The following is a 21,596-nucleotide window of genomic DNA, read 5'->3' on the forward strand; positions in this document are numbered from 1 at the left end:
CATTCCTTTCCTTAAATAAACGACCTGTCTGTTTTGTGCGACACTTGACGCACGATCCTTTGTGCCCAGCTCTTCTGGGTGTCCTGTTTGCGGCACATGTGTGCGCGCGCGCTGATCTTTAAGTGTGACGCACCAGAGTTCCTGTGGGGCGTACAGTGGTGATGCGTGGAGAGCGAATGCGCGAGACTGCCAGGATTATTAATCGCCGGCGGTCCCGCACGCCCCTCTCCTTGGCGCTCGGTTATCTGCCTCTAGTCTCCTACAGAGAGGTGGGGGGGTGGAGGGGTCATGCTCTCAGGTGTATTCGTCTGAACTGTACTCCCCTCTCCTCTTCACATCTGTGGGTTGTAGGCACGGTGGGTGGTCTGGGGACCGGCATTCCTTGCCCAGTGCCGAGTCCCTTGATTGATTAAGCAATTTCTATCATTATTGTTGCTGTCTTCATTCATTCTTCGTATAAACATATCTGCACAATACGGTGGAACATGTTCGGGACGCATGCCTTTTCTCACTTTGAGCACTCCTAGTCCTGCACGCTGTGGCTGCGTATAACACTTGTACAGATTTATCTATGAAAGTCGCTGATCAAGAGGCATGTTGCGTGCAGCGTTTCTTATCTATATTTTACATAAATGTCGTTCCAACATGGTAGGTCTCAGCTAAGAATTGTCCTGGCAATAAAACTTATTGACTGTAAAACGCAGACTCCAAAAAAACGGGAGGCGAGAGTTGCAGCACTTGGCACAAAAAAATAAATCCCACGTAGCACAAAGTGCAAAGTCAGGCTGAGGAGTGCGTCCCGTGCGGTTTCGCGGCTGTTCTACCTGCGCTGGGGTAACATGAATATTTTTGCGGCTTCGCCAGCTTGTCTGGTTGACTGCAGTGGGGGGGGGGGGGAAGCTGTGTTTTGATTTTTCGCCTTTCAGAACGTGCAGCAATGAGCACTAACACATTTAATTGGTCTTTCCAAATTGATAGTAAAAACAGGTAAATTCAAAAAAATTATGCAAAATCTGAATAACCAAACAAAATAGCAATCAAAATGAGAGTTGTTGTGGTGTCCCCGTAGACTCAAGATGGCGATGAACTTATTTTGGAATGCGTAGGAGTTTAGATTTTATTTTTAATTGAGCCAATTAAAGACATTATACACAATTTCTGAAACAAGACATATAACTAAAAACAGTGGGGCCCTGGGAACATCCTACCTTGGCTGAAATTTCAAACATTGTACCACCAGGTTCTGTGCTGTATCTATACTTGCATAAAGGGAAGAAACTGGGCCACTTTGTCCCAGGCCCAGGACAGGGGGTGTCACCATTTTTAATTTGTTACAAAATATATTTAGGGGGCCTCCCAGTATATTTAGACCAAGGCCTAAGAATTGATAGCTGTGGCCATGATGTGCAGGATATGGTTGGGAATGCACTGAGGTTACTGCCTCGGTTTGGTAGAGGGTTCATCGTGATGTTTGGATTGCACTGACGTTTGTGTCTCGGTGTAAAGGGTTCATTGTGACGCATTGTGATTTTGTATAGTTATCAGTCAATGTGTAATAAGGACTTCTCTCAGTAAGAATGGCAGGTTAACATGTATGGAAAGTGCCAAAAATATTACTATATAAAGATAATAAAAAAATATTTTTTAAAAACCCTAAGCAATAAACAGGCTATATGTCAAATGTAAGCTAACCAATTTTTTAATTACTGAAATTAGTGCAGCCTAATTATATTGTCTGTTGGTTCAATAAAAAAACATTACGTACCATCTGTTTCCTATGACCCGACAAAAGGCGAGAAATTAAATGTAATTTTGCTTGCCAAGCAGCGATGTGTTTTCCACATATGCAAAATACAGAACGCACTTAATCTGCGCGCGAACAGATGAGCTCTTTGAGCATATTTGTTAGTGCAGATCTTAAGTGTGTTCTGTATTCATCTTGGCTATCCAGATCAGTGTGATGAAATGAACAGAGTAAGTTCAGAGTAAACTTCAGACGTCTTTGGAGTAGCTTGCCCTTGAGTTCCAGGTATTTTCAACAGATGCCTAATAATAATAATAATAATAATAATACATCAGGTCAGTCTACTACTGGCCTTCACGGAGGGCATTCCTTGGGCACACTTGAGCTGGGCGCACATACCCAAAATGTTCAGTGTTCAAGTGTTAAATCAACTCTTAGAGAGCACACATAGTCCCCACTGGACTCACGGGTAGGCTACTCTGTCAGAGTTGAATTAAAACTGGAATTTTTACTGTGTACGGAAGATTCAATGTCCCTTTCAGTAATTCCCTTAAGAGAGGAAGTTATAAATGGATACCGTATCAAATTCGCTGTATAGACTCATTTTAAATGAAGAGATCAACTTAGCAGCGGAAAAGAATCCCTCTGGCGTCCATTTATGATGAATGGTTCTGAAGCAAGTGACGACAAAATTAAAAATTCATGAAAAAGAATGAATCGTTACAATTAAGTTTCTGACACACACACACACACACACAATACAATGCTTATTCGTGCCAGAAAACAGGAATGTGGCCATAAAGGAGGCTAAACGTGGGATGTGCATATGGCTGCTCAGTATAGGATGAACGTTTCTAATGAAATGCCACCATTTTCTAATGGGGGAGAGGAGGATGTTCCCGCAGAAGAGAAACAATAGAATTTGAATGTAGAAATGAAATGAGAGCTCTATTAACCCCCGGTGGCCTCAGTAAAGCATTACCCACCGGAGAATGGGCGTCTGATCTGCATAATGAGAACGAGGGGCGGACAAAGGGGGCTTGGGAGAGCGGCGCTAATCGAGATACGGAGGTGCAGACCGGCCCAGGCGCTGGTCCCCGGAAGAGGGAGACGCGGCAAATAAGTCGAACGGGGCCCGGCGACCCTTCGCGCAGGTGACAGATCATTCATTACCGTGATTAAAATGTGGGAAGCCTACCTCGACGGCTTCAGTCAGAGTCCATTAGCATTCAAAGCGCTTGATTAAAACTGTCTGTATTAAACCGTATTTAACAACGGGAGACTAGGAGTAGATTATGTACTCTACTCCTCGGCCTCCCGCGGGAGGGTTTGGATACCCCACCCTCCCCCCGTCTCCACACAAAACATCTCGAAAAAAACCCCTCAAACATTCACAACAATCTCCCCACCGAACGGTGTCATCCTCGCCAGTGAATAATGTCGTCGTCACCCAACACCCTTTCCATTCATCATAGTCAGGAATGCGCGCGTGAGTGCGGGGACATGGCAGCGCGTAAATGAGCGCATATGAAATGATTCATTGCGAGGAGAAATTAAGCGACGCTCTTTAACATATGTGCTCTTAATTATGGAAATCGGGTGTCGTCTCTCCGAGAAACAGGAGTGCGGTTCAGTGCAACGGTTCTAAATCACTTTGATGAGAAGCAAACAAACACTCGCTTTGTGATGATAACCAGCTCTCGTCTCTCTCCGGTAAATGCGCGCGGTTATTCTCACGGCACAGATATACTCAAAGCTGCCGTCTACGCGACTTAATTACACCGAAAATCATAACTACATTACAGTCCAGTAAATCTTCGGGCTGCACACCCGTTCATCTGTTTGGCAAGTGTTAACTTCGTGCAAGCGATTATGGGTATTTGAAAAACAGTCTCCTTTTCCGTGATACAGTGGTACACGTTCAGAAGGTAATCCCTTCCGTTAACACTATTACGCTAGAAAACGAAAGGTTGGACCGGTCTGATCCGAGCATTATCTCATTAGAAATAACGAACAGCGCCCCAGAAATGCAGATTTCTGACAGCGTGCCCACGCGTATTTCTTTTGCATATAGCAGTAAAAGACGATTGTAAGACGCAACTCCGACTGCCGAAAAAAGGTAGCTGATTGCTCTCGCAAATTAATTATGATCTAAATACAATTAGGCTAGTGTAATTAATGGACTGTAATTAGGTATGAAACGAGTGCCTTCCTAACGGCAGCTGCAGGCTTCAAGGCAAGTATCTACGCTCATTTCGGAGCTGCACCCCATACAGACACAGGTGTAAAACAGCATGTGTGAAGCAGTGTTTAAGAATTTACGGTGTGGAGGCCTGAAGGTTGAGAATTTAAACGTTTGATTGGTGGAGCTCAAATTCACTAATTTCACATACTTGGGGAGATTTCTCGAGAAAGTAAAAAATGTCTAAGCCATGTAAAAATACTGTTAATTCATTCTTTGAGTTCTTGTTTCTTTTACAGATAATTGCTGCTCTGTTAAGTATTATCCTTGGCGCCCTTTCAGATCTATATGCAAGTAACAGGCACGACCGTCCACTGCGCATTAAACAGAACTAATGTGTGTTTGCGAGGTGAATGGTTCAGTCCATTTGTAAGTGTTTTTTTGCGGAGACAGAAAATTAAATTGCACGTTCAAGTGCTGTGAAATCTATACACGTTCTATTTGCATTTCCTTTGACATGTAGATTATGCATATTAATTTTGTAGGCTGGGCTGAAAGTGGATGTCACTGAAAGGCTCGTGCCACGCTCCAGGCTTGTACTTCACAATAGCGCTCCAGAAGTGATATGAACTATACATGCAATTGTGTGTGTGTATACACACACACACACACATTAATGGAAAACCATAGTACTAATATGCTATTTAGTGATACAATAAAAATGTAAAAAAAACCATGGGCTGTATTAGAGTTCATTTAATATGATCGTAGAGATAACATTCTCTTTATTTTTATCTTTTTCTGAAAAACAAAAAGGTTTTCGTAATCCTCTCGCGATAACATTTCAGAATTCTGTACAAGATAAAAAGAAGTAAGCACTGCGAAGGTACGTAGTAGAATCTCAACCTAGAAAAAAAAAAACTTCAAAATAAAAGTAAGAAGAGGTTTACAATAGAAATTAGTAGTAGGACATTGTCAGAAGTGCAATGGCATATCTTGGATGAGTTTAAAAGTGGAAAAAAATGAAATAAAAATACTTCTCTATTTTAAACAAACAGTAATTTCTTTACAGAGTAGAGCCAGAATTATCTGATGTATTTAAACCTGTAAAAACATATTTACAAATAACCATGTTTTCATATATATTTTTCATTATCACATGTACGTCAGCACCAGTACAAAATAAAACCCAAAATAAAAATAATAAAACAACAACAACAATTAAAAAGAAAAAAAAGAAGAAATATAATGTCTACATTTGACTTGGTCCCGGATCCAAAATATTTGGAAGAAGCTTTGAAGGACAGTCCAACCAATTCTTCAAGGACTAAGATGTGAGATGGCTGAAGTGGTTCGCTCTTCTTTTTTCAAAAAGGTTTGCATTTTTATCTGAAGTTGGACATACGCACTCCCTACCACCACCTACAGAACTACGGAGCATGACAGGAATATAAGCCAAGAGACGAAAGAGGAGCTTCGGAGAGACGACCCTCAGACAGGAAACAGCATCTCAGACTGTGAACGCCTGCTTGCAGCCTCCCGTTTGCACACCATGACAGGAAAAGGAAACACAATTCTGAAAAGCTGGGAGAGCAGACATTCACTGACGCGTAGTTATACATGTGGAATATATTAGTGACGTGGCCAAGTGCAGGCTTTTTGGTTTGTTAGCCGGAGACTTCTGTGTGTGACATCTTCAAGCGCTAAATATCAATTCATTTGAAGTTCTAGTTCTGAACATCGCTAAAACATTGGAGCCAGTTCTGAATGGGCTTCACCAGCTCCAGGTTTACCTGTAAAATCTCTATATGAATATGTAGTTATGCTTCGTACGCAGCTAACACTGAAGCAAGTAAACATGTACAGCGCTCTCGGTCACTTCTTCGGTTAAAAATGGCGCAATTTCACACGGGCCACGGTCAGCCCCCAGTGCGCGCACAGGCGAGCTCGTTCAGGTACACAACACACGCGATGGTAACACAAATCTCACATGAACACAGACGTAGTGTAAAGATTTGGGGTGATTCAGGACCCACTCCACTCTTATACAGTTGAAAATCTGAAGAATCACGGTGAAGTTGATGTTCTGGGGGGTGGGAGGGGGTGCGGGGGGTTGGGTTGGGTTGAGGTGGGGGGGGGGGGGGGGTGGAGTCTCACCGCAGTTCTACTGGGCTGCTGGGAACCACGGAAACAAGAGCGTGATTGTCGGAGGGAACAAAGCTCAGACAAAATGTGCCCTACAATGCGCTCCGTTGTGACAATGGCCAGCCAAACATGGGAGGGGGGTGGGGATTTTACTTAACCACGCCCCTTTTTCCAGAGGGGGAGGGGGGAGGAGGGGGGTGAGAGACAACAGCACCATTCACGCACTGGAAGCACTCAACGCCCCCCCCCCCCACGTCCTGCTCTGTCACTGCCCATCCGTCTGCCCCCACCTGCCCCTCCCCCCACTTTATTTTGGAGGGTTTGTTAAACACGCGTTAAAAATCTACGTTTGAACGATGCGGTAGAAGAGGTTTTTGACCTTCTCCTAACAGTGCAGACGGATTTCTCCTGCCTGTGCACATCGTGATCTTTCAGCCAAGGTTCCTCCCGCGTGCCAGTCAGCTCACAGAACTGCGCACCCCTCCACCCACCCACCCCACCCCACAAAACGCTTTCTTAAGATTCAAGCACCCGCATAATGACTGCACCCACACAGCTGTGGAATATTTTCAGAAGTTACAACTGTATTCCAAATAAAAAAAAGGTAAAAACAAAAAAGGAAAACAGAACCAAATTTGTACCAGGGAGTAAAAAAATAAAATAAAATCCCTTCTGTATATTAAGGAAGGAATATATATTTGAACGCTCACATTTCAAACAGCCCAGCTGTTTAAAGATATCTGAATCAGTTTAGGGTTTTTTTGCTTTTTTTTTTGGAAATTCAGACACCAGCGGTGCCCAAAACCGTTAGTCTCTAGCAACCCCCGCCCCCCTCCCCCGTCCGCCCCCGCCTCACCCTCCCGGCTCAGGCAGATACACTCTGCCGTGCTGCTCCCCTGGCTGTCGTTACACTCGTTTGTTTTCTTCTTCCCCCACTCCCTCTCTCTCTCTCTCTCTGAGCGGTGGGAAGCCGCCAGGTCCCTCTCGCAGCGCGACGCCGCGATGCAGCCGAGCCGCCGCCGCGCGGCGCGGGTTGCCTAGCGACCGCCCACCCCGACAGAGCGCGTGCGCGAGCGCCGCACAAAGGAGACTGTTTTTGTTGGTTTTTTTTGTTCCCCCCCCTCTCCTGTCCGCCCCCCCCTCCCCCCTCACAGTATAAAACAACAGACTATTGCAGATGAAATGTGAGCCTTCACAGCACAAAAAAAAGATATTAAAATCGTTTTTGGGAAAAGAAATGACGTGAGTGTCAGGGAGTGCTTTGCTCTGATACTTTCACTCTTGGCTGCGAAGCAGAGCGACGGGGCTTCAGATCCTCCGTGTCGGGGAGAAGCCTCGGCTGCTGAGGTCCTGTGTGAGGATGACGACGGTGGTTCAGACTGTCGGGACAAACTCAATCTAAGGGACAGCTCATTGGTCAGAATAAATGTCAAAGCATTATTTTTTTTTTTTGCCAATAAAGTTTTTGTTTTAAAATGTACCTTGCATCGACCCCCCCCCCCTCCCCAATCGTGCCACCTGAAGTCCATCCAAAGATGGATTCCAAGACATTACGTTTATAAGGGTTGAGTTAAAACCTTTAGAATTTTGCCATTTTTAATTTTTTTAAAACCAAAATGAAAATGAGCTCCTGAAGCCCCAGTAGGAGTGACGTCCACCTTGCCCCACCTCCTCAAAGAGGAGGCCCAGACCCACCTCCACAAAGAGGAGGCCCAGACCCACCTCCCCATAGAGGAGGCCCAGACCCACCTCCCCATAGAGGAGGCCCAGACCCACCTCCCCATAGAGGAGGCCCAGGACCCACCTCCTTAAGGAGGAGGCCCCGATCCACCTCCACAAAGAGAAGGTCCAAGCCACCTCCACGAAGAGGAGGCACAGGACCCACCTCCTTAAGAGGAGGCCCAGACCCACCTCCCCATAGAGGAGGCCTCGACCCACCTCCACATAGAGGAGGCCCAGGCCCACCTCCACAAGGAGGAGGCGCTTTTTAATTTACTGTGACTGCAACACACAAGAGACACAAAACAGGGTTGTATTTTTTTCAGCTCAGTAATGTTTTACAAAACAAAAAACGTATAGTCTTTAATCTGTTTTTTTCTCTTTTTAAAATTTTGTTTTAAATCCCTCTTCTTCCCCCCCCATCCCCCCCCCCACCCGACACCCGCTTTCGTCCACAGCCAACCGGGGCTGGACTCCCGCGTCTCTGTTCGCTATTGGCTGGGGAAGAACTCGTCCATCCACCCGTCCGTAGAGTCCAGCTCCACCCCGTCCGGTAGATTGAAGGAGCCAGCGCTCGCCGGCTGGTTGCCGTAACTGTAGGCCAGGTCCTGGCTGGGAGTCCGCTGGTACCCCTGGGGCTGCCCGCCCTGCCCGTACGCCCCCCCGCTGCCCCCCATGGGCTGCCCGGGGCCCTGGCTGAAAGGAGTCATGTTGGGCATGCCCGGACCCATGCCAGTCATGACCATGGGCCGGGGCTGGTTGGTCCTTGGCTGGCCGGGCATGTGGGGCACCATCTGCCCGGTCATGGCGGGGTTGATGGCGCGCGGGTCCACCACGGTCTGGCCCATGCCCTGGGCAAAGTGCTGTTTGGGCACGCGCGGCGGCTGCCCCCCCGGCGGCATGCCGTAGCCCGGGCCGCCGCCGCCGAACCCCCCCATGTCCCCGCTAGTCCGGCCGCCCATGGCCTGCAGCGTCTGCTGCTGCTGCTGCTGCGCCCACTGCGCTGCCCCCTGGTGGCCGCCGCCCGCTGCCATCATGCTTTGCAGTCTCTGCGCCTGGGCCTTGGCCATCGGCTGGCCCACGGGCGGGCCCTTCATCTGCTGCTGGGACAGGGCGGGGTTCATCATCACGCCCTGCCCGTACCCCCCCACCATGCCCACGGCCGGCCCTGCCCCGCCCCCCTGCCGCTGGCCCGGTGGGGCGCTGTGGGGGGGCATGCTCATTCCGCTTTGGTTGGGGTGCTGCAGCATCTGGCTCATGCCCGGGTTGAGCGGGTACATGCCCTGCTGCCCCTGGGGGCCGCTGTACGCCATGCCCATGTCGGACTGGGCGGCGCCCGAGGCGGGCATGGAGGCCGGGTTCTGGACCTGCGCCATGGGCAGCATGCCCTGGGTCTGCTGCTGCTGCTGCTGCTGCTGCTGCTGCAGGAGGCGGGCGTTCCGGATGCTCTGGAGAGCCTGGTTCCTGGCCAGCTCCTGCGGTGTGCCTGAGGAACACAGAGAAAGGAATAAATAAAAAAATAAATGAATTTAAAATAAAAAAAAAGAAAGAAGAAAATCTAGGCAGATCACAGCTCCAAACTTTCAATTTGCACTTGGCAGACGGCTCTTTGCTGGGGTGACTGATATTGCCGGAAGCCGATGCATTATTCATGTTTACAGCGCGCTATTTACTGAGGCAATTCGGGCTGGGTATTGTGCTGTCCGGAGGGGCACAGCTGCACCGTCTCATCAAGGATTCAAACCCGCAAACCTGTTTATATAACATTTGCTAACCTTTCACTCCTCACTCCAAAAATCCAGATTAAAAAAATAAAATAAAATCTACTTCAAAGTAAAAGAAAATTCCTCATCCTGCAGCGAACTACCCCTCTGTATTTATAGCATTTATTCTGACACATTAGGGATGCCTGTGATGGCCGGACTATTTGGCCCAGAACCTGATAGGATTTTGGGTTTTTCTCTCCTGGTTTCTTTGCAGTGATTGCAGGGTTTTGCATTGATAAGCTGCGTTAGAGGAATGGCCTGTTCAGTTCTGCTCCTCCTGTGTTTACCCATAAGGCCCTTCTGTAATTATCACTATTGCTGGGCGTCATCAGCCAATCACGGCTACTGCAAGTGTCCTAGCACACGGTGTTGGTAATCCTGCGTTCATCGGCTGGCAAAACGAGTTAAACTGCCCTGTCCACAGACTCAGAAGGCCGCGCCAGGATAAATATCCCTTCTCTCATCTGTGACTTAGTCATCGCAGACAGCCCCACTTTCATACTCGCCGATAATATTCTGCTCTGGACTGTGACAGATTCTGCTCAGCGACGCCATTCCCTGACGCTACCGCTAAGTGTTTGTGCCTGGTGAAGCAGGGAATCGGGAACGGCCTTATCGAAAAACCCGCTTTCCCGCAAAAACAGGGCTTCCCGCCGCACACCTCCCGGCTTACCGCCAGGTAACAGAGCCTCCTCCCCGTGAGCCCGGAGAAGCCCCCCCGCACCCCCCCGCACCCCCCCGCACCCCGCCCGCACACCGGCGATCAGAGTCGACTCGACGGAACACTTGAGATCTGGGGCAGGTTGCCGTGGCAACAAGCAAAGTCGGAGAACGAGGGAGGGAGGGAGAGCGGGAGAGAGAGAGAGAGAGAGAGAGAAAGGCGAGGGAGGGAGGGGGGGAGAGCAGGAGAGAGAGAGAGAGAGAAAGGCGAGGGAGGGAGGGGGGGAGTGTATATTTCAGACAGACACATCTGACTCTGGTGAGATGTGCAGAGATGCTACTCGCGGGGTAAGAGCGACCTTACGCAATACACCAGGGCTGGCTCGACGGGAAGGGGAGCGCTGGAGGGTCTCGACGAAAAACAGACTCCCCCCCCACCCCCCCACCACCCCCTCCACCCCTCGGATTAGATCTAATACGGTATCCATGGAAACGCGGGAAAAAGAATCGATATGAAGAGACTCGTTTACCCTCCAGGAGGGCTGTGTCGGTGGGCACCAGCGACGGGCCACCAGTAATCTGGAGCAGCAAGGCTGCAATGATGTGCTGAGAGGTAAATAAAGGGTGGGTGATGGAGACTGTGAGGGACTTCACAGCGCCAAAATAAACCCACCCACCACCCCCCCCCCGCCCTGAGGACACTGAGGCCTTCGCTGGGTGGTCAGCAGCATCCACCGCCAGCTGAACGACGAGTGAACACAGACCCAGCGGAGGGGACAGCGCTCTGAAACGGCGCCCAGCGTGAGCGTACCCCGAAATATAACTCCGGGGAAGCGTGTAGTTGGACAAAACAAACATTTGCATTTCAGAATAAAATCGTAAAACAAAAAAATCCTTTTTAACCACATGGCGAGCTGATTTTTGTTTCCAGAGACCAGTTCAAGGTCACTGTGAAATTTAGCCAAGCCTTCGCTTTATGAAGGAGGTGGTGGCCAGCCCGGGGGGGGGGGGGCATTTTTGGGCAGGAGGGCTGTGAGGTACGTACAGCAGGGGCAGTGCGGGGGGGGGGTCTTGATTACAGTGGAGGTGTAATCAGGGAAAGGGCCTGTACTGCGTCTCCATTTCCCCCGCGGGGGGGGGGCGCTGCCACTCCAGGCCGCGGTGGGTAATTTTCGTTTCGACGCGGTGAAGTGCCTCGCCAGGTCCTCACGGCGCCCCTCGAGGGGCTCGGTCCCAGTGGAGGGGGCGGGGCTGATTATGGCCGTCGACAGCGTGGAGGTAAATATTGCCGCTGCGAGCTCTCTCTCCTGCCGCTTCCAAACTCACACGCCGCCTCCTTTCATTCGCTACGGCTTTACACTAGTGCCTGTCTGTCTGTCTGTCTGTCCTTTTCTCTGTCTGTCTGACTGTCCTTTTCTCTGTTTGCCTGTCTGTCTGTCCTTTTCTCTGTCTGTCTGTCTGCCTGTCTGATTGTCCTTTTCTCTGTCTGTCTGTCTGCCCGTCTGATTGTCTGTCTGTCTGTCTGTCTGTCCTTTTCTCTGTCTGTCTGTCTGTCTGTCTGTCTGTCTGTCCTTTTCTCTGCCTGCCTGTCTGTCTGTCTGTCCTTTTCTCTGTCTGTCTGTTTGTCTGTCTGTCTGTCTGTCTGCCCTTTTCTCTGTCTGTCTGTCTGTCTGTCCTTTTCTCTGTCTGTCTGACTGTCCTTTTCTCCGTTTGCCTGTCTGTCTGTCCTTTTCTCTGTCTGTCTGTCTGCCTGTCTGATTGTCCTTTTCTCGGTCTGTCTGTCTGTCTGTCTGTCCTTTTCTCTGCCTGCCCGTCTGTCTGTCTGTCTGTCCTTTTCTCTGCCTGCCTGTCTGTCTGTCTGTCCTTTTCTCTGTCTGTCTGTTTGTCTGTCTGTCTGTCTGTCTGCCCTTTTCTCTGTCTGTCTGTCTGTCTGTCTGCGAGAGGGTTTTTGGAGGGAAACCTCCACAGGACTGAACCTGGTGAGAGTTGATGCCTGTAAAAAAAAAATTCCAGAAATGGCGACACATAATCGACTGGCTCAGCGGGCCACTGTAGTCAGAAATATTCTGGAATCGCGCCAGCACCCAGGGGGTGGGGCTGAGCACTCGGGGGCGGGGCTGAGCACTCAGGGGCGGGGCTGAGCACCCAGGGGGCGGGGCTGAGCACCCAGGGGGCGGAGCTGAGCACTTAGGGGGCGGGGCTGAGCACTCAGGGGCGGGGCTGAGTTAACTCCTACAGAGGAAGTTCAGTCTTCACCACATCCGCGGCCCTGACCCTTCAAGGAGCCGGTAACAGCCCCAGACCCGAGTCCAGCCAGAGGAGCCTGCCTGTCAGCAGCACTAATTAGACCTGCGGTACTACTGTCCGTTTCAGACCACACAGTCCAGGATAACCTCCAGTCCGCTTGCCCAGATTCCAAAGGCACTTCATCATGTAGCAGAGGCAGAAACTCTAGGACTTCTCAAGACCAGGCATGATACGGTGTTAGATAATATCTAGTCTGTAGGTGAGCGGAGCACTAGGTAAACTTTAGTGGTAGTGGTTGAATGGCCTGTTCTCACTATGATGTTATGTCATGTCATATTATGTTACGTCATGTTATGTTATGTTATTTCATGTTATGTTGTGGTTATGTCATTTCATGTCATGTTAAGTTATTTTATCTTCTGTTATGTTATAAACCTGCTATATCCTGCATGAACAAAAAGGCCAGTGGAAAACAGATATACAATAACATGCTCCACACTATAAACGGAGTTAGGGTGACACCGTTGGGGAACTGGACCGAGCGACGGTGTACCCTCCCCCTCACCCTCCCGCACGACCCTGTAAAACCTCCTCTTACCCTGGAACTGGTTGACCTGCTGGACGGGGTAGGGGTTTCTCTGCTGGGGGGGTAACTGCCGGGGCAGGTGCTGCTGCTGCTGCTGCTGTAACTGGGGAAGGTAAGAGGAGGAGACAAAATGGCGGCACGTTAGGAGAGGGCTCCAGCACAAATCATCGACAGCCCCGTCCTGTAACTCTGGGGCGTCATAATTCACCGATCGCAGCCGTCCCATATACGGGTGGGGTGGCAGCACAGGCGGAGCAGACAGGGGGTGAGACAGACGGTTCGGGAAGAAGGGGGTTTAGGAATCGAGAAGCCACCCAAAAAGGACACAATCAAAGCATCAGGGAAAAACGTTACTCCTTCAGTACATTTCATCTTTTTTACCACTATCATGAAGACCCAGAAAGCGCTTTAACTGAGGCAGAATATATCCTTTGTGTATCATCATCACTTACTTAATAATTAATCATTTTACTAATCAGCACAATAGCGGATATACAAGTACAAACACACACACACACATACATATTTTCTGTGTTTTGACAAAAAGAAGCACAACGACAGTTGAACAAATAACAAATGCCAAAGAGAGAGGTGCTCGTGTGGATGTGTTGCCGTAGGAACTGCAGGCAGATTTTTTTCGTGAGACGTACAGTGGGTTTGAATACTGTGGTCCGCTTCAACACTCGAGCACAACCGGACCATTAAAAGGGCCAGCGTGCCTTCTTCTGCAACAACAATGCATTGAAACGCTGATGCAGCCAATTACGAAATATCAAACGCTCAAGTGGACATGTTTAGACACACTTCAGACATCTTGTGCTTTTTGACTACACTCCATGATTGATTTAAGCCTCGTGCTGGCGAGATTTCATGAGAATCTGTGTAAATCATCTGTTCAGAAGGAAGTGCTAAATTATGTTGGGGCACTGTTCATAGCACTGGAGCACTGGATTATAATTTAGTCCAGTTTCCCTGAACTGTATTTACATGCTTGTCTCTGTGTAGAAAAAGGTACATACTATGGGGGGGGGGCTTTGTTGTGAAATTAGTGTGAAGACAAAAGTGGTGACAAAGAGAAGCTCACTGCATGGTTATGGCTCGGTTACTCCATGGTTACAGTGCGGATACGGCATGGTTACTCGATGGTTACTCGATGGTTACTCCATGGTTACTCCTTGGTTACTCCTTGGTTACTCCATGGTTGCGGCTCAGTAACGGTGTGTTCTCACTGTGTGGTGACGACGCTCGGCTCTACCTGCTCGGCCAGCAGCTGCTGCTGTTGCTGCTGCTGCCGCTGCTCCCGCAGGAGGTGCTGCTGCTCCATCAGGTGCAGCTGCACCCGCTTCTCCTGCTCCATCTGCAGCATCTGCTTCATCATGGCCGCCTGCTGCTGGTTGCCCAGGTAACCCGCCGCCCCCGGCGCGGCGTTGGACCCGGGAGCCACGCCCCCTGGACCGGGCAAGGGAGGCTGCTGCACCCCCCCGGACTGCCGAGAGATGCCCACCACACCCTGCTCCTGCACGGGGGGGGGGGGAGAGGGGGGAGGGGGAGAGGGAGGACGGGAGAGAGGGAGAGAGAGAGAGGGAGAGAAACCAATTAATCAATCGTAAACACAGACAACACAGATACAAAAACATAGGTCAGTGAGAGAGGAGTCTCTGCCCCCCCTGCTATGATTGACAGACTCCTGTTCCATACTGGACAGCTTCAGTCAGCGCTGAGAAGCCAAAATACCTCGGGCCACAGTGGCAGGTTCTGTCTGTACAAAACGACAGAGGCTAACGTTTAATAAAACTGCAGTTAATCAGCACAGGTAAACGCTGTGTTAACCAGCCTGTTCACTGTGAGGTGCCCGCTGTCCAGGACAGCACAATAAACAACGGCCACGCGAGAGCGGTCGTGCCTCGGGCGCGTCACGAGAAGAACCAAAAAAAACAAAACCCGCGATGGAAAGGAACCGCGGGCGAACCGACAAAACTGCGTTAGCGGCGCTGCCGTGGAAACCGCGGCGGGAAGACGGTGGCGGTAACTCTGAGCCTTTCAGTTAAGGACGGGATGATGAAGAGCGCATTCATCGCCTTCATCGCCCCCGACGACTCGTAAGCCTGCTTTGTCTCCGGCGTCCCGGGGGGGGGGGGGGGGGTTTGGGGGGGGATAGAGCATGTGGTCGGATGATGCTCGTGCCGCATTGACACACTGTTTGATTTCTCAACCTATTCAGTCCGATTCAAGGCCTGGAACATTCATAATTCATAGTTGGCGGAAAGGGATTAGGCATAAAGGCTCACGGGTGAAAGCCCCCACAGGCTGAGGGTTGTGTGTGTGTGTGTGTGTGTGTGTGTGTGTGTGTGTGAGTGTGTGTGTGTGTGTGTGGCTTTTTAGAGGGCAGAAAACATCCCGGCTCTGTGCTGTATATGAGCCAGAGATAAGGCTGTGAACACAGGCCTTTAAAAAGCATACAACAGCAGCGACATGAAGGTGTCAAACCAACGACAGACTAGATCATGGATACTCAAATCCGCCCCTGGAACCCAAATCCGGCCCGGGTTTTATTTACTCCCAGGTAATTAACGGAACTGTTAGTGCTGCTGATTGGCCAGACCGTGTTCACACCTGGCTCCCAGGTAAAGGAAGGGAGGAAAACCTGCAGGTTCTCAGCCCTTGAGGACTGTGATTGGAGTAAAAGGAGACCAGCTGGAAAGCTTTCCACCTCCCACCAGCAGGGGGCGATGCCACAACACACTCTCCCTGCCCGGATGCCGGCATGTAAGTGTTCGCTGTACAATACGTCAGAGACGGTATCCACGGCGCTTCCCACCCCTGCTCCTCCCAGGAGACTGTGGCCCCCCCATGGAGCCTCAATGTCTAATGATAATGATCTGGACGTTTCTGTTTTTCCAAAGTCTTGCGGAATCCGTCCAAACTAAGGCACAAGTTAAAACACAAGTACAGGGCTTTAAAACGTGCAGTTTAGGGAAACAGCAGTCAGGGGCTGGCTCATGAGCTCTCTCTGAGTGGCCTGGAGAGCTGCAGGGGGCCAGGGGACCAGGCCCTGGTAAAGAGCTGCAGTACGGAGGGGGGTGGGGGAGGCGGGGTTTGGGCAGGCCTGTCCGGGGCCCTAAACACGTCTCCCAGGTGCTCTCCTTTCCCACGCCGGGGCGACAGAGCAGGAGAAAGCACCAGCCAGGCCGAGCGGACGTCTCTCTGGATGCCGGGTTCCAGAGGGACGATTCAGACACCTCCTCTGCACCTCCTCTGCACCTCCACTGCACCTCCTCTGCCACAAATGGAGAAGCAGGTGCTTCATACGCGAGCGTCCGCGATTAAAAAGACCCAGCGCTCCTCCATCACTTATGATCCAGACAAGCTCCCCCCCCCCTCCCCCCTTTGCAGGACTGAAAATGACACATCCGCGGTGGCGACTAGCAGCTGTGTCTGCAGACCCCTCCCCCCCCTACACACACACACACGTATGCATCCACACGCGCACACGCACACACACAGACACACACACACACATGTATGCATCCACACGCACACACACACACAACTGCGATCCTGACCGATGGGGAAACGCAGTCTGCCGTTGACCGCGTGTCTACAGCCGACCGAGCGACCGACCGAGCGACAGACCGAGCGCCGTTCCTTCAGCGCAGCGGAAAGTGGCGGAGCGAGCTCTTTACGAGCGCTGGGTACCCATGAATCACCAGCCCTTTCCCCAGACCCCCACGCCGCTGCTTCTGATGAAGACACGCTCGCATTTCAGAATCAAAAACCGCTCAGAGAGAGAGCGAGAGAGAGAGAGAGAGAGAGAGAGAGAGAGAGAGAGAGAGAGAGAGAGAGAGCGAGAGAGAGAGGCCGCCCAGCAGCTGGGCGAGATCCCAGGGATTTAGTGACGACGTGCTAAAAAACAAAGAGGTTTGCGCCTCTCCTACACACCGTTTCTCTGCAGAAAAGCCACTGTTCGCCATCTCTGTCATACCGCCTCATGACAATAGGAGCTGGCCATTTTTGTGTTTCCAAAAATCGTCGTCTTTCCTTGACGAGTCAGTGTCACACAGACAGAATATTACATTTCAAACACAAAGCAGGACACGGGGAGCGGAGGAGAGAAAGACCAGCCTGCTCCAGGAAAAGCTCTCAGCTGGAGCCAATCAGAGGGGAACCTGCAACGGCACCCTCCTGCCAGAAGGTGGCGACATTGCGCCGCCCCAGCGGCCGGCCGCTCTCCGGGCCTTCTCCCAGCAGATGGCTTAATCATGAGCGGTGTGATATACGTCTCCCGCTTCCTCCCGGACGATGCGTCTGGGGCCACGCGGCCGCGCTCGAGTGTGACGGCGGAAGAGCAGGTAGCCTGGCAACCACCGCCGTGATGGCGAACAGACGATGGACACCGCGGCTCCGCAGCCCCAAGACAACCCGCCAAGGGCTCCCGCCAGAACGGAACGGAAGACCTCTCCTCTCCTCTCCTCTCCTCTCCTCTCCTCTCCTCTCCGCTCCTCTCCTCTCCTCTCTCCTCTCCGCTCCCCTCTCCTCTCTCTCCTCTCCTCTCCACTCCTCTCCTCTCCTCTCTGCTCCTCTCCTCTCCTCCTCCTCTCCTCTCTCCTCTCTCTCCCTCCTCTCTCTCCTCTCCTCTCCTCTCCTCTCCTCTCCTCTCCTCCTCTCCCTCCTCTCCTCCTCTCCTCTCCTCTCCTCTCCTTCTCCTCTCGCTCCCTCCCTCCACTCCTCTCCTCTCCTCTCGCTCTCCCTCCCTCCTCCTCCTCTCCTCTCCTCTCGCTCCTCTCCTCTCCTCTCGCTCCTCTCCTCCTCCTCTGCCCTCCCTCTCCTCTCCTCTCCTCCTGCCCTCCTCCTCTCCCTCCTCTCCTCTCCTCCTCTCCTCTCCTCTCCTCCTCTCCTCTCCTCTCTCCTCTCCTCTCCTCTCCTCTCCGCTCCTCTCCCTCTCCCGCTCCGCTTCTCTCCTCTCCTCTCCTCTCCCGACGAGTTCCTCTCCTACCGCCATCCGTCTCGAACCCCCCCCCCGCCACGCGCTCCCCTCCGCCTCACGCACACCCGCAAAATCACCTCCCCCCCCACCCCGTGTCTCCACCCCTGTCCCTTACCCTTTCTCTCTAAGAAAACAGCATCTTTTCCTCCGGCCCATAATGCAACATTCTCACCCCCCCCGTTCCCATCCCAGGCTCCTGCGTTCTCCCTTGCCTGGTTCACGGCGGATTCGAGGCTGGCGGTTGAGCCGCCGCCCCCAGCCCCCCCCCGGCCCGCACACCCCCCGTGTTTGGCTCCGCCCACTCGACTGTCCGCGATGGCGAGCATCAGCTGTCAGGCTAACGAGCGACTGCTCACCACTAATTAGACTCTGGGTAAACATTTACGCAGTCAGGATCATACCGGGGGGGGGGAGGAGAAACAGAACTTAAGGTTTGCAAATGAAAAATAAACAAAACGCTGCGCTTGATGATGATTAATCCAACCAGAGCATCTCTAAACACAGCCGCGCGAGCATATGGAGCCACACTCAGGAATATTCCCTTCATTACGAGCAGAACTTAACCACTGGAAGAACAACAAAGACGCAAAAACCGCTGTGAGAAACCCTGCTCCTTATCCTTCACCTCCTGGAGGAGACACAGCGTCCCGTAGAAACCCTACTCCTTATCCTTCACCTCCTGGATTAGAAACCCTACTCCTTATCCTTCACCTCCTGGATTAGAAACCCTACTCCTTATCCTTCACCTCCTGGAGGAGACACACAGTCCCGTAGAAACCCTACTCCTTATCCTTCACCTCCTGGAGTAGAAACCCTACTCCTTATCCTTCACCTCCTGGAGGAGACGCAGCGTCCCGTAGAAACCCTACTCCTTATCCTTCACCTCCTGGAGGAGATGCAGCGTCACGTGGAAACCCTACTCCTTATCCTTCACCTCCTGGAGGAGATGCACCGTCCCGTAGAAACCCTACTCCTTATCCTTCACCTCCTGGAGTAGAAACCCTACTCCTTATCCTTCACCTCCTGGAGGAGACGCAGCGTCCCGTAGAAACCCTACTCCTTATCCTTCACCTCCTGGAGGAGGCGCAGCATCACGTGCCTGTGGCGTGTGGAATGGAGGTGGTCGAGTCACCCCGTGTACGAGTGCGATCAGCCCTCCCGCTATGACAAGGCCCTGCGTGGCCGCTGCATTTCCGATCGCAGGAAGGAGCACTTCCCTCTGCTTGCAGGCTGTGCGCCAGGAGCAGTGCATTCTGGGAGCTCTCTCCTGATCCCCAGCACAAACCCCGGGCTAACCTGCTATGCCGCATCAAACATGCGTCAGGAACCTCAGCCCTGCACCAGCCATGCAATACGCTCTGAATAACAACCAGCTGACAGTAAAGAGCAAGTCACCGTGTGGAGGGGAAGAAACAACAGTGTTCGGCCTCTCGGTAAAGGAATGGGGAGGAGGAGTGGGGGAGGCTCATTCCATCTGCGTGTGAGTGTGTGTGTGTGTGTGTGTGTGTGTGTGAGTGTGTGCATGCGTGTGTGTGAGTGTGTGTATGTGTGTGAGTGTGTGTGTCTGCATGTATGTGTGCGTGTGCATGTATGTGTGTGAGTGTGTGTGTCTGCATGTATGTGTGCGTGTGTGTGTGTCTGCGTGTGTGCGTGTGTGTGTGTGTGTGTGCATGCGTGTGTGTGTGTGCATGTATGTGTGTGAGTGTGTGTGTCTGCATGTATGTGTGCGTGTGTGTGTGTCTGCGTGTGTGCGTGTGTGTATGTGTGAGCGAGCGTGTGTCTCTCCTGCAGCTGGCTGTAGTAGAGGGGGCATCAGAGGCAGCGTGTGTGTGTGTATGTGTGTGTGTGTGTGAGCGAGTGTGTGTCTCTCCTGCAGCTGGCTGTAGTAGAGGGGGAATCAGAGGCAGCGTGTGTGTGTGTGTGTGTGTGTGTGTGTGTGTTTGTGTGTGTGCGTGTGTGTGCGTGTGTGTGCGTTTGTGTGTGTGTGTGAGTGTGCGTGTGTGTGTGTGTGTGTGTGTGTGTGTGTGTGCGTGTGTGTGCGTGCGTGTGTGTGTGTGTGCTGGAGCAGCACTCGCTGAGCTCTGCTGTTAAGGGGGTCTTTATTAGTGTGCGGGTCAGAGTGTTACATAACCCTCCAATCAGGCTAAAGGGGCGGAGCCTGGGGACCTCTTACAGCCAGACACTCGCTCCATAAACTCTGCCTGACACCTGCTGCAGAACCGCCTCCCTCCTTCCCTCCCTCCCTCCCTCTCTTGCTCTCACGCTCACGCTCTCTCTCTCTCACTCTCTCTCGCTGGAGCGAAGCTGGCAGCAGCAGCACAGGAGTGTAGAGGGAGATGAAATAGAGGAAAAAGACTGAGCGAGAGAAGAGAGAGGGGAATGCGAGAATTGGGAGAAAAAGGGAGGGGAGAGAAAGACAAGGACAGAGGGAGAGAAATAGAGAGAGAAGAAAAGGACAGAGGAGAGAAAGGGAGGGACAGAGAAGAGAGAGAGGGAGGGATGGAGAGAGCAGAAGGATGTGGATGGAGAGAGAGGGAGGGAGGGAGGAGAGAGCAGAAGGATGTGGATGGAGAGAGAGGGAGCAGAAGGATGTGGAGGGAGGGAGAGAGAGGGAGGGAGGGAGAGAGCAGAAGGATGTGGATGGAGAGGGAGGGAGGGAGAGAGTGGAAGGATGTGGATGGTGAGAGAGGGAGGGAGGGAGGGAGCAGAAGGATGTGGATGGAGAGAGGGAGGGAGGGAGGGAGCAGAAGGATGTGGCGGTGCTGGGGGAGGCTGGGCAGTCATTGAGTTAATAAACCTGCCTCCCGCGCGACAATTAATCCCCCACAATGCACTGCAGAACGCATCAGCTCATCGGCTCCATTGATTAACCGCGTCCACAGCGCCGGACGCAGATCTGCCAGCTAATCTGGGGGCCGCTGCCTCTGCACTGCACCGAGCCAGGGCCCCGGGCCCCCCCCCCCCCACGGCCCCCCCGGCACGGGGCCTGGCACTCACCCACACTGAGAACGAGAACACAGTGTCACCAGGAGAGAGACGGATGGCAAGAGAGAGAGAGAGAGAGAGAAAGAGAGAGGGAGGGAGGGAAAGCGTGAGAGGGTGGGAGGGAGCAGAAATTTCACTCATCTCCTGATCCACACTCACGCCTCCTTCTCTTCTTTGTCCTCCTTCAGCGCGTGTCTCTTTATCTGGAGAAGCGACGGGCCCGGTGGCGGGAGAACGTGTCGGCTGACCGGCGGTGGCGGGGGGGGGGGCGGGGGTGTAGCGGAGCGCTACCTCACCTCAGGGTGAGGAGCAGAGCAGCAGCAGCGCAGCCGTATGTAAATCACACAGCCGCTCCCCGAGAGCACCTGACCCCGAGCAGATGGCGGTGCGAGGCGTTTACGGTTTTACCGGCTGGCCCCGGACCGCCGGCTGGAGACCCGGGTCGGCCCGCGGCCCCCGCGCAGGCTCACGCTAATCCGGGTCAACGGCAGGAGCCGAAAAAACACACAGGTGATCACCGGGGAACGTGTTCCTGGAGGGGGGGGGACATATCGCTTTCCCACCTGGGCTGCTGTCAG

At 52.2% G+C, this 21,596-nt stretch overlaps 1 protein-coding gene across 13 annotated transcripts in view; it reads right to left on the bottom strand.

Moving 5' to 3' along the window:
- Nucleotides 1–4,667: 4,667 nt before the first annotated feature.
- Nucleotides 4,668–21,596, bottom strand: part of maml3 (mastermind-like transcriptional coactivator 3) — a 149,308-nt gene continuing 132,379 nt past the window's right edge. Inside the window, exons 3-7 of one of the 13 annotated variants that reach the window (XR_010329884.1) lie at nucleotides 14,293–14,565; nucleotides 13,062–13,146; nucleotides 8,010–9,276; nucleotides 7,821–7,875; nucleotides 4,668–7,766 (exon numbers count right to left, since the gene is read on the bottom strand). Coding sequence is in view for 4 of the 13 variants with exons in the window: in XM_064334537.1 (XP_064190607.1) it covers nucleotides 8,282–9,276; nucleotides 13,062–13,146; nucleotides 14,293–14,565 (1,353 nt within the window). In the remaining 9 variants the exon portion in view is untranslated. Of the gene's footprint in view, nucleotides 9,277–13,061; nucleotides 13,153–14,292; nucleotides 14,566–21,596 lie in introns of all 13 variants that reach the window. The other 12 variants (XR_010329883.1, XR_010329882.1, XR_010329881.1 and 9 more) reach the window with 12 other exon arrangements.

The sequence above is a fragment of the Anguilla rostrata genome, chromosome 5 (genome assembly GCF_018555375.3).
Source record: "Anguilla rostrata isolate EN2019 chromosome 5, ASM1855537v3, whole genome shotgun sequence".
NCBI lineage: Eukaryota > Metazoa > Chordata > Actinopteri > Anguilliformes > Anguillidae > Anguilla > Anguilla rostrata.